Source organism: Macaca mulatta, chromosome 5, assembly GCF_049350105.2.
Source record: "Macaca mulatta isolate MMU2019108-1 chromosome 5, T2T-MMU8v2.0, whole genome shotgun sequence".
NCBI lineage: Eukaryota > Metazoa > Chordata > Mammalia > Primates > Cercopithecidae > Macaca > Macaca mulatta.
In genome coordinates, this window is record NC_133410.1 from 58206467 (window position 1) to 58219433 (window position 12967).

The 12967-nt window shown below is 38.0% G+C and overlaps 1 protein-coding gene across 2 annotated transcripts in view; it reads left to right on the forward strand.

Annotated features, from left to right (window-relative positions):
* Positions 1–12967, forward strand: part of CDKL2 (cyclin dependent kinase like 2) — a 54037-nt gene that overhangs the window by 25897 nt on the left and 15173 nt on the right. For both annotated transcript variants that reach the window (XM_028848065.2, NM_001136013.1), the window contains 5 exon segments: positions 726–865; positions 4632–4720; positions 6736–6871; positions 7713–8014; positions 8613–8706. In XM_028848065.2, the coding sequence (XP_028703898.1) occupies positions 726–865; positions 4632–4720; positions 6736–6871; positions 7713–8014; positions 8613–8706 (761 nt within the window).

The window sequence follows — 12967 nt, forward strand, 5'->3', positions numbered from 1 at the left end:
ACTGTCCTTACTTTCCATTCAAGAGGAGGGACAGAGATTTCCAGGGTTGGTTTAATCTTACCACAGATTTGGACTTTTGCTGTTAGTGCTTTTGACAGAATTTCAAAGCTGGACTATCAAAATCTTACGTTTGTTGAAATATCAACTTCATGTTTGAAGATGGAGCTTAGAAATGGAAATAATGGGAAAATATTTGGGGTAATTCAACTATTTGATTTGAAGTTTTCAGGTTAGAAATTAAATAAGCAGTACAATGGTTTCTTACAGTGGAATTTTCAGATATGTTTTATATTCAACTAGATATTAAAGTTGAGAAAAAAGATAAAGTGCTCAAATCTGACTTTAAGATAAGCACAAAATCAGTTGACCAAATATTAAATTCTTAAAGGGGTAGAACTGATTTATCTAGATTATATCCTGTCCATATGACTATTAATATTTTTATTGTTTTGTTCAGCACTTTATGCTTTGTAGTTAGAAACGAAGTGCTGGTACTTATATCTGGAAAGTTATAAAATATTTTTTACCTGTCCTTTTCCTATGCTCCTTAAGACTTCCATGTACCACCACAGTAACAGCATTGTCCTTGGTCAATTTTGCATGTTGACAGAGCCCCAAACTCCATAAGCTGTGTTCCACTATTTCCTCTACTTCACACCACATGTCTCTTCACCACTTCTGTCATGTTGTATAATAACAGAGATATGTGCTGTTTTCACTTCCAGGTAATCTAATTCCAAGACATCAGGAGCTTTTTTATAAAAATCCCGTGTTTGCTGGAGTAAGGTTGCCTGAAATCAAGGAAAGAGAACCTCTTGAAAGACGCTATCCTAAGCTCTCTGAAGTGGTGATAGATTTAGCAAAGGTAATCATACTTATTGTTTATACTTTATGACAGGGAATTTATGCACTATCAAGACTTATTTTTTCTTTTTTTCCTTGTCTAGTTGATCTTTTATTTTATTTTATTTTATTTTATTTTATTTTATTTTATTTTATTTTATTTTATTTTATTTTTTTGAGGCGGAGTCTCGCTGGTCGCCGAGGCTGGAGTGCAGTGGCGCGGTATCGGTTCACTGGAAGCTCCGCCACCCGGGTTCACGCCATTCTCCTGCCTCAGCCTCCGGCGTAGCCGGGACTACAGGCGCCCGCCACCAAGCACGGCTAATTTTTTGTATTTTTAGTAGAGACGGGGTTTCACCGTGTTAGCCAGGATGGTCTCCATCTCCTGACCTCGTGATCCGCCCGCCTCGGCCTCCCAAAGTGCTGGGATTACAGGCTTGAGCCACCGCGCCCGGCTTTTTTTTTTTTTTTTTTTTTTTTTTTTTTTTTTTTGAGACGGAGTCTCGCTCTGTCACCCAGGCTGGAGTGCAGTGGCCAGATCTCAGCTCACTGCAAGCTCCGCCTCCCGGGTTCACGCCATTCTCCTGCCTCAGCCTCCCGAGTAGCTGGGACTACAGGCGCCCGCCACCGCGCCCGGCTAGTTTTTTGTATTTTTTAGTAGAGACGGGGTTTCACGGTGTTCGCCAGGATGGTCTCGATCTCCTGAGCTCGTGATCCGCCCGTCTCGGCCTCCCAAAGTGCTGGGATTACAGGCTTGAGCCACCGCGCCCGGCCTGGCTTTTTTTTTTTTTGAGACGGAGTCTCACTCTGTCACCCAGGCTAGAATGCAGTGGTGCGATCTCGGCTCACTGCAAGCTCTGCCTCCTGAGTTCAGGCCATTCTCCTGCCTCAGCCTCCCGAGTAGCTAGGACTACAGGCGCCCACCACCACGCCTGGCTAATTTTTTTAATTTTTAATAGAGACGGGGTTTCACTGTATTAGCCAGGATGGTCTTGATCTCCTGACCTCGTGATCCGCCCACCTCAGCCTCCCAAGCTGGGATTACAGGCATGAGCCACCATGCCTGGCCTCTAGTTGATCTTTTAGGTCAACAATTTCCTGTAATGATTTTAATTTTTGTACATTTAGAAAAAAATTAAATAATTTGATGGGGGTAACTTCAGAGAAAAAGGACTGAAAATTTTACCTGTTTTAAAACTCATTAAGAAACCATTTACTGTTATCTAGCATTTTGTAAATGTGAAAACATCCTCATTGAAAAACATACTAAAAACATAAAAACACTGTATGATTTTAACGTTTAACATTTAAAATACAAGCCTTGTGTAAATGGAAAAGAAAATAAAAGTAGGATAAGAAAATAAAAAGGGGTTGGGCACGGTAGCTCAAGCCTGTAATCCCAGCACTGTGGGAGGCTAAGGTGGGTGGATCACTTGAGGTCAGGAGTTCGAGACCAGCCTGGCCAACATGGTGAAACCCCATCTCTACTAAAAATACAAAAAAATTAGCTGGGCGTGGTGGCGTACATCTGTAATCCCAGCTACTCGGGATGCTGAGGCAGAAGAATCACTTGAACCCAGGAGACAGAGGTTACAGTGAGCTGAGATAGCGCCACTGCACTCCATCCTCGGCGACAGAGTGAATCTCTCTCTCTCTCTAAATAAATAAATAACGGTTAGAGAAGCAGGAAAATATTAAAATGTAGGGCATAGGATGGCTGGGCGCGGTGGCTCACACCTGTAATCCCAGCACTTTGGGAGGCCAAGGCATGTGGATCACAAGGTCAGGAGTTCAAGACCAGCCTGGCCAAGATGGTGAAACCCCATCTCTACTAAAAATACAAAAATTAGCTAGGTGTGGTGGCATGTGCCTGTAACCCCAGTTACTCGGGAGGCTGAGGCAGACAATTGCTTGAACCTGGAATGTGGAGGTTTCAGTGAGCTGAGATTACACTACTGCACTCCAGCCTGGGCAACAGAGCGAGACTCTGTCTCAAAATAAATAAATAAATAAATAAAATGTAGGGCATAGGATCATGATCTGTATGGTATTGTCAAAGGGGTATTTGCTTAGCCACTGGATTGGCTGCAGCCAGTTTACAAATGGCCAATACTTTTTTGTTGTATTTGATTAAGGAAGATGTTAGAGGTTTTCATTCTATCAAGTAAGAATCTACTCTAAAAGTTGACCTTTTTGGGGAATTATTAGCTCAAAAAGTTCTCATTAGTTAAGATTGTTTAAAGTATTGATAAAATATGTACCTCTAAAACACTAGGCTATAACATTTACCCATTTTTTTTTTAATTCTTTAACTCATGAAGTTTAATAAGCTTATAACTAATTATAACAAGTTCTTAGAATAATACATTTCCAGTTTGTTACATAATCTTTTAACAGATGCAAATATTTTTAATTGGTACAAGCTTTATAATCTTGTAAGGAGATACAAGGGAATAAAGGTAAAACTATTGTCCAACTTGTGTACCTTGATCATACCTTAAAGAATCATATAAAACTTTGAAAATATTTTATTATGGAAAATTTCAAACAGAAAAGAAAATAGAAAGAATAGTTGTATAACAAACCTTCATGTACTTGTCATCTAGTTTCCACAATTATCAACCTTTTGATAATCTTGTTTAATTTATCTACACTTTTCAGCTTTTTTTGGAGCATTTTGAAGCAAATCGCAGACATGTTATTTTACTTATAAAAGAAGCACAGTTATGCGGAGAACTTTTCTTGTTCATTTAAAGCTACTTATTGAGCCCCTTCTATTTTTACTGGCATTTTAGGGGCTTTAATGAATCAGAACAAGACTTTGCAATAAAATAAAATAAAATAATCTTTGTAAAGCATCTAGCATAGTGATAAGTACAGGGTAAATCCTTTCCATTCTGTAATAGCCTTAAGTTTTGAAACTTCCAATTAATTTCTTACCATCATAAAATATCTAATTGATGTTTAAAGTTTCATTAATTTCCACAAAATTTCATTTCATAGTTTGAATTAGGATCTAAATGAAGACTATAGATTGCAATTGGTTGGTATGTTTTTAAAACTTTATTTATAAGCTTCTCTTCATCTCTTTCTTTTTTGTTTAAACCTTGCAATTTATTTGTTGAAGAAACTAAGTCATTTGTCCTTAGAATTTTCTACATAATGTGGTATACATGTTCCTCTGTGTCCTGTATTTCTTATAAACTCACAGTAGAGCTAGAACTTGAACAGAATCAGGTTGATTTTTTGGCAGCACTACTTCATAGGAGGTTTGCGTATTTCCATATAGAGACACTGAATGTTTGGTGGTCTTTTTGTGATACTAGCAACCATTGATGGTCATTGTCTAGATTTGTGCTTTGTTCTTTATCCTTGATTATAGATGCATAAAGTACATTGGTGTGCAAGTGTGGTGGATTGTGCTGGTAATCCCAGCATTTTGGGAAGCTGAGGAGGGTGGATAGCTTGAGCCCAGGAGTTTGAGACCAGCTTGGGCAACATGGCAAAACCCTGTCTCTACAAAAAATACAAAAATTAGCTGGGTGTGGTGGTGCATACCTGTGGTTCCAGCTACTCAGGAGACTGAGGTGGAAGGATCATCTGAGCCTAGAGAGGTCATGGCTGCGGTTGAGTAGCGATCACACCAGCCTGGGTGACAGAGTGAGACCCTGTCTTAAAAAAAAAAGAAAAAAATCATTGACTATAAAGAGGAATTTTTTTCATATTTATAAATTTAAATGTAGGTAGTTTTTCTTTGATATGAACTCTAGATGTTCTTAATTTTTCAGAAATGCTTACATATTGACCCTGACAAAAGACCCTTCTGTTCTGAGCTTCTACACCATGATTTCTTTCAAATGGATGGATTTGCTGAGAGGTATAGTACTTACCCATGTTTTTCAGGCCATACCAACCTAGGGTTAAAGTAAGTCTTCCACAATAGTCACAGTCTTCCACAATAGCACTTCTCTTATTTCTGTTCCCACCTACTTTGCAGGATCTCAGATATCTACCACCCTACCCCCATATTCCCTTAGCAATAATGCAGTTCCTAGGGGTGGTCTCCTACATTTACTAAATTAGTGCTCTTGGTTTTCATGAAGCAGTCACTTTAAGCTCTTCTTTCTGTCTCCCTGTGGTGACATCTACCAGTTAGGTCATTGATTTCTATGTTGCTACCAACTGTGTGATGCCATCATCTTAGATGCTGATGTAGTTATAAAAGTGCCATCTTCTGTTGCTGCCAAACTCATATCACACCAAGTGCTTTGATACTGCTGACACTGCTGATGTGTTGGAGACACAGTGAAGCTGACAAAACACAGAATAGTGAGATGAGTGGCAGTAACGTGTAGCTTAATAAAAGATAGCTAGGTCTTCCTAATTGCTTCTGTATTCAATTAGTTGTGATATGTTGTTTTTGTGGAAGTATATGAAGAAACTCTGGACTCACGTAAGTAGATAATAGTGGGCATGCTTTGATTCTATACCAAAACTCTGATACCATAGCAAAACTTGACAGTTGTAGTGTCTTTTTTTTTTTTTTTTGAGATGGAGTTTCGCTCTTGTTGCCCAGGCTGGAGTGCACTGGTGCGATCTTGGCTCACTGCAACCTCTACCTCCTGGGTTCAAGTGATTCTCTTGCCTCAGCCTCCCGAGTAGCTGGGATTACTAGCATGTGCCACCACAGCCGGCTAATTTTGTATTTTTAGTAGAGATGGGGTTTCTCCATGTTGGTCAGGCTGGTCTCAAAACTCCTGACCTCAGGTGATCTGTCCGCCTGGGCCTCCCAAAGTGCTGGGATTACAGGTGTGAGCCACTGTGTCCGGCCCAGTGGTAGTTTCTTAAAGGCTGGTTGCATTGTGGAATCTGAAACCATATCATTGAGTTTTTCTTCCTTTGTTAAATTAAAATCCATTGGTCTGTCCTTCCTTTTTAATGAATCTTTTACCCATGCATGCTTTTGTAATATCATGCTTTAGTGATTTGGAAAATATTAGTTTGCTGAGTTATACAGATCTTAAAAATATTGACTTATTTCTTGTACAGCATCAAAAATTACATTCTATCTCATAAAAGTTTGTGAGTTTTGGGAAGCTGCTAAGCTCACAGTAGTGGATACAAGTTTAACAGAATTGTAATTTTTGCATACAATTTTGAATTTTATCATTGACACAGTAAGTTCAGTTTTCCTTGAAGTGACAAGATCACTTTATTTGTTAAAAGAAAATGTTTCACATAGAACCGAAGTCTTAATATTCATAGTTTTTCTGTCAGTGTTTCTTTCAAGTAAAAATATCTAGTTTAGTATCTATTTGTATCACAAATAATTACGCAAGCATTTTTCTTAAGACAACCATAGTATTTTGGTTTGTAGCAGAGGTGCTTTATGTATATTATCATTTTGTCACACAGACGATAAAAAAAGGATGCTTTTAAGAGTTTGGCTTTAACTAAGTTAATACCTTTTTGCTGCTTCATCAGAGACATTCTTAAGCAAGACTGCCTTTTAAAAAAAAAAAAAGGCCACTGAGAATGTGTGGCTATCAAGAAAGTAATGACTGCTAGTACATTTTGGTTTTGCTGCTTTGATTCTTGGTAAGGTGTCAGCAGGTTTATCCACCACTGCTTTCGTGTTAATGTGGTAAGAAAGACAAACATCTTTATGTTAAAATAATAGCATTGACTTTGTGAACCTTGTGAAGGTTCTTAGGGATCCCCAAAGATCTACACACCACCCTTTCCAAACTGCTGATCTAGGCCAGGATTTTTCTCATTTTTAATAACATAGACTAGTTTAACATTCAGTTTAAAAAAAATAAATATCTTGATAGTCAATTTTTTTTTTGTAGGTTTATCCATGTCTTACAATTTTATTATATTTTTATGTAGGTTTTCCCAAGAACTACAGTTAAAAGTACAGAAAGATGCCAGAAATATTTCTTTATCTAAAAAATCCCAAAACAGAAAGAAGGAAAAAGAAAAAGATGATTCCTTAGGTGAAGAAAGAAAAACACTTGTGGTACAGGTAAATGTTCATGTTTCACATTTTTAATTTAATATACTTATTTTTTAAAATTTGTTGAGAAAAATGATAATTTTGAAAAAAGTTTTCTGAGCAGTGAGTATATTGTTAACTTTTAGTTTAGTTGCAAAAATATATCTTCTCAATAGATATTACCTGTTTAGAAAACTTAACATATCATGTTTTGAGTACCTGTTAGGTGCCAGACTGTGTAACAGTGCTTAAATCACATTCATCCAAGAACATCTAGACATGTGTTTTCATGCACACATACACGCACAGACACGTGGAACAAACAACCTTCACCCCACTTATCTTTCTTAAAGGATATGAGTGAAAAATATTGTTTGTAGAAATTTATATAAAGTAAAGCATTTGAAAAGTGAGATTTGGATACTTAACTTAGGTGCGCTTTTCCTAGTAAATCATCCAGGATCTGTTCTTGATAAGGTAATTCAAATCCACCACCAATACACTCATATGAAGTACAGCAAAAGAAGAAAGAGTTACCAGTTTTGTGTTCCCTGACTCTGAATATGTAAGAACAAAAGTGGCATTCTTGATTCCTCTTCCATGAGTTTTTCCACTGATGTGTGTGTATGTGTGTGTGTGTATGTCTGAGCGAGCTGTGTGAATTGCATTTCCATTCTTTTCGTATTTTCCCAATAACTATCTGAATAAGAATCTGGCTTTAATTTTAATCCCTTAGGTAGAATAAAGAAAACAGGTTGAAAAAGGTGATACTTATGATATTCTGCTCTAGTTGACAAGTACTTTATAAGAAGAGGTGAATTTTCGTTCTCTTCAGATCATTAACCTTATTAATATTTTTATTAATGATCAGGATACCAATGCTGATCCCAAAATTAAGGATTGTAAACTATTTAAAATAAAAGGCTCAAAAATTGATGGAGAAAAAGCTGAAAAAGGCAATAGAGCTTCAAATGCCAGCTGTCTCCATGACAGTAGGACAAGCCACATCAAAATAGTGCCTTCAACAAGCCTCAAAGACTGCAGCAATGTCAGTGTGGACCACACAAGGAATCCAGGCGTGGCAATTCCCCCGCTTATGCACAATCTTTCTGCAGTTGCTCCCGGTATTAATTCTGGAATGGGAACTGCGACTCTACCAATTCAGAGTTACAGGTATGAATTAGCAAAATAAGACCAAAAAATTGTTTAAGGATATATTTGCAAATTGCAAGGGTTTGTCAATTCATCCACATTGTTTTTATTCTCAGAATTCTGGATGCTATTCATTCTTGTCAGGTAGTTGTTTCAAAAGACTTTTTGGCTGTGTGATGAAAATTACTAGCGTTTGATCAAAACAATTCACCTAAGTCCTGAGAAAGTAGGGTTTTATTCCTTAAGGTGAAGAGAATCTACAGCTATATACTCTAATAATGTGAAAGCAGGTTGTCATAGTAAAAGAGAATTTTGGGGTGGTTGCTGCTGCATGGTGTGACTGTGAGCCTATAGTAGTATAAGGAAGCTCTATTTGGGAATTTTGCTGAAAGGAGGGTAATGTATTTGGTAGGACTTGGGGGCTGGTGGGAGGCATGAGGGTAGTGTTAAAGAATAGAATGTTTCACCAGATTTATGCGCATTGTATATTTGAGAATAGATATTACATTCTGGTTAAACTGCTTGCTAGTTGGTGCTGTGTCATTTGGTTTTGTGCTTGAAAAAATAATTATTGCTGGTTCTAACCTAAAAACATTTTTTTTTTTTTTTTTTGTTACAGAGTGGATGAGAAAACTAAGAAGTGTTCTATTCCATTTGTTAAACCGAACAGACATTCCCCATCAGGCATTTATAACATTAATGTGACCACATTAGTAAGTAAGCAGTTCTCAGTAGTAGAAGAGCAAACACCAGTCAGCTCTAGACTTTTATTTTATTTTATTTTATTTTATTATTTTTTTTTTTGAGATGGAGTCTCGCTCTGTCGCCCAGGCTGGAGTGCAGTGGCGCGATCTCGGCTCACTGCAAGCTCCGCCTCCCGGGTTCACGCCATTCTCCTGCCTCAGCCTCCCGAGTAGCTGGGACTACAGGCGCCCACAACCGCGCCCGGCTAATTTTTTGTATTTTTAGTAGAGACGGGGTTTCACCGTGGTCTCGATCTCCTGACCTTGTGATCCGCCCGCCTCGGCCTCCCAAAGTGCTGGGATTACAGGCGTGAGCCACCGCGCCCGGCCTAGACTTTTATTAAAAGTAAATATGATAGTGAAGAACTGAGAATTTTATTTGGATACACATAAAGTGAAACCTTAATTGTGCATATATTATCTCAACCCGTCATAGCCATAAACGTGAAATTCTGAAAGTTTAAATAAGTTTTATAAGTCTGAAAACTCCCTTCCTTCCTTCCTTCCTTCCTTCCTTCCTTCCTTCCTTCCTTCCTTCCTTCCTTCCTTCCTTCCTTCCCTCCTTCCCTCCCTCCCTCCCTCCTACCCTCCCTGCCTCCTTCCCTCCCTCCCTTCCTTCCTTCTTTTCCTTTCTTCCTTTTTTCCACGGAGACTTGCTCTGTCGCTCAGACTACAATGCAGTGGCGTGATCTTGGCTCACTGTAACCTCCACCTCCTTGGTTTAAGCAATTCTCCTGCCTCAGCCCCTTGAGTAGCTGGGATTACAGGTGCCTGCCACCACTCCTGGCTAATTTTTGTATTTTTAGTAGAGACAGGGTTTCACCATCTTGGCCAGGCTGGTCTCGAACTCCTGACCTCGTGATCCACCTTGCCTTGGTCTCCCAAAGTGCTGGTATTACAGGCATGAGCCATCTGTGCCTGGCTTGTTTTATTTTTTCTTTAGTAACATAGTAAATTTTCTCACCTTGATGATTGCTGATCAGTTCTTTTTTAGAGTAGATGAGAATATAAATTGTCTTATCTCACCCACAACAGATTTTTGGTGGCTGTATTCTATTGGCCGGAGATGGTAGCACACATCTACAATCCCAGCACTTTGGGAGGCTGAGGCGGGAGGATAGTTTGAGCCCAGGAGTTTGAGACAAGCTTGAGCAACATGGCAAGATCCTGTCTCTACAAAATTTTTTTTAAAAAATTAGCTGGGTATGGTGGCACATGACTGTAGTCCTAGCTACTTGGGAGGCTAAGATGGGTGGACCTGGAAAGTTGAGGATACAGTGGTAAACTGTGGCTGTGATTGTGCCCCAGCACCTCAGCCTAGGTAACAGACCAAGATCCTGTCTCACCAAAAAAAAAAAAAAAAAAAAAAAGAAAAAGAAAGAAACGATTCTATTTATTTATATAATAAATATTTATCAATCATTTATTATGTGTGAGACACTGGAAATAAATAAATCTTTCTTTTCAAGGACTTCATGATCTAGAGGATCAGCAAATTAAAGCATAGTATGATATTGTATTTAGAGATAGCACAGAAAGGAGCATTATTATTCTCGGCATGGCATCCAGAATGTTTCTCTTTTAAAGTTATGTGAAACCCTCATCATTCTTCTGCTCAACATACTCCATTAGCTTCTTATCTCTGAGGAAAGGCCAAAGTCCTTACAGGGTCTATAAGTGCCTGCATGATTGACTCCACCCAGCCCTCTATCCCATCCCCACCTACTCTTTCTCCATCAATCTGTTCTACCACACTGATTTCCTTGTTATTCCTGGAACATGGTCAGACATACTCCCACCTTTGGGCTTTTGCACTTGCTATTTCTTTTGCTTTAGAATATCCTTCCCCCAGATAATCCAATGGATTTACTTTTTCTCTTCCTTAGTTCACATGAAACCTTATTGTGAAGTCTTGTAACTCATTATGCTTCCCTTTATGTTCGATGCCTTCTCCTTGCTTATTTTTTTCCATTGCATTTACCTGGCATCATCTATATACTCTTATTTATATATTGTCTGTCTCCCCCGACTAGAATGTAAGCTTCCAAGGCAGAGATTTGTGCTTTTGTTTTCCTCACTGTACTTTTCCTTCCTATGCAAGTACAAATATATATATATATTATATGTTTTTCGAGACAGAATCTCACTGTGTTGCCCAGGCTGGAGTGCAGTGGCATGATCTCAGCTCACTGCAACCTCCGCCTCCCTGATTTGAGCGATTCTCCTGCCTCAGCCTCCTGAGTAACTGGGATTACAGGCACCCACCACCACACCCAGCTAATTTTTGTATTTTTAGTAGAGGCGAGGTTTCTCCATGTTGGCCAGGCTGGTCTCAAACTCTTGACCTCAGGTGATCTGCCCACCTTGGCCTCCCAAAGTGCTGGGATTACAGGTGTGAGCCACCATGCCTGGCCTAAAATTTAAAAATGAGTTCAAACTACCAGGTTAACATATTCAAAGACTGAAAATAAAACACATAATAAGTATTTATAATAATACATTTATTCACACCTTAGAATGGGGGCATAAAACATGGGAGAGAGGTACTGACCTACAACCTACAAGTTGAAGGAAATCTAGGCTTAGCTCTGCTTGCATTAATTTTCATTAAGGAAAGACTCCACACTGAATGAATGAATGCTTTTCACAACAAAGGGAGGTATGGATGTATTCCCAAAGGAGTATTTGTGTGTGTGTGTGTGTGTGTGTGTGTGTGTGTGTGTGTGTGACAAATTTCCTTTCTCTACTTCTCTCACTATCTTCAGTGCTGGAAAATACAGCCTTTTCATCTCTCTCATGATTTGGACATTGTATTTATTTTTCTTTTAATTATTCTTAGTTTATAATTTCTGTGCTTATAATACTTTCTTTTTTGGTTTCTTTGTGGATATTTGTGTTTTAAAATCCTGATTTGCTTTGGAAGATTATTTTAATCAGGAAGGCTTTTCAAAATAGCTGGTTTAATACCATTTTGCCAGAACTGATATCAACCTGCTTTCAGGTATTGCATAATCAATGCTGGCTGATAATGTTAGATCTGATTTATTCTTCTTTGGAAGAGGTAATCAAGAAAGGAGGTGAAGATTAGGAGGGCGAAGACCCAGTGGAGTCTTTCCTTAATGAAAATTAATGCAAGCAGAGCTAAGCCTAGACTGTCTTCAACTGGTATGTTAAAGATCAGTACCTCTCTCCCATGTTTTATGCCTCCATTCTGATGTGTGAATAAATATATTATTATAAATACTGATAATGTGTTTTATTTTCACACTTTGAATGTCTTAATCTGGTAGTTTAAAGTCATTTTTAAATTTTATTTTTTGTACTTGCATGTAGTTTTCTTGAACTATTTTATTTTATAGCCAACTTGAACCAATAGCCTTAGCGCTTGGAAAAGAGTAAGCAGAAACATCTAAAAGAAAGAAACGCAAAAGCTCACTGCAGGACTCGTGAAGAATTTCTGGCAGCCAGAATGGCATAACTCACAGAATATTAAGTTTGAGGCATCAAGGAACCTCAATAACTTAATGTCATTATACATATGCTTGTGTGTATGTAGTTCATTATACATACATATGAATACAGGGTTTCTGTGATTCTCGAATGAAAAATATTGGAAAAGTGTCAAATTCATAAGGATGCAGAATTGAAGTGCTGCTGCTATTCCTCACTATTTTTTTCTGACTTTATCAACTGTGAAATAATAGTACTAAGAAAGATTAGGAAAATAATTGAAGTTATAATACTTTACTTAATAAATTGTATTCCTAGGAGGATAGTATTATATTCTTACTCTGAGGAGCAAGACAAGGACAAATATAGAAAAATGAATAACAAAATTATATTGGGAAAGTGAAAAATAAGCTAGGGGGAGATGTGATATACATGTGAAGATAAACTGTTCAAAATTTATGAAGACAACAGCAACTATTTGCTGAAAAGCCTAGGAAGTGTTGTAAGGCCCGACCTTGCTGACCTGAAGAACCAGGGCATCAATGCCCATCTTTTAACCTTTTACTACTTGCTGGAATTTACACACTGATAATTGGCAAAGGGAGAAGGAGAAACTCATAGCAATCAAGTTATCTACTTGTTAGCAATTTTAATGAATTTAATGAGGAAGACATTTGAAATAATTGGATGAAATTTTTTTCTATTATTAATGTCCTTCAATGTGTTAATTATAGACCTTCAATTTCACAAATTTTAGGATATGAGCATAGGAGTTACAAAA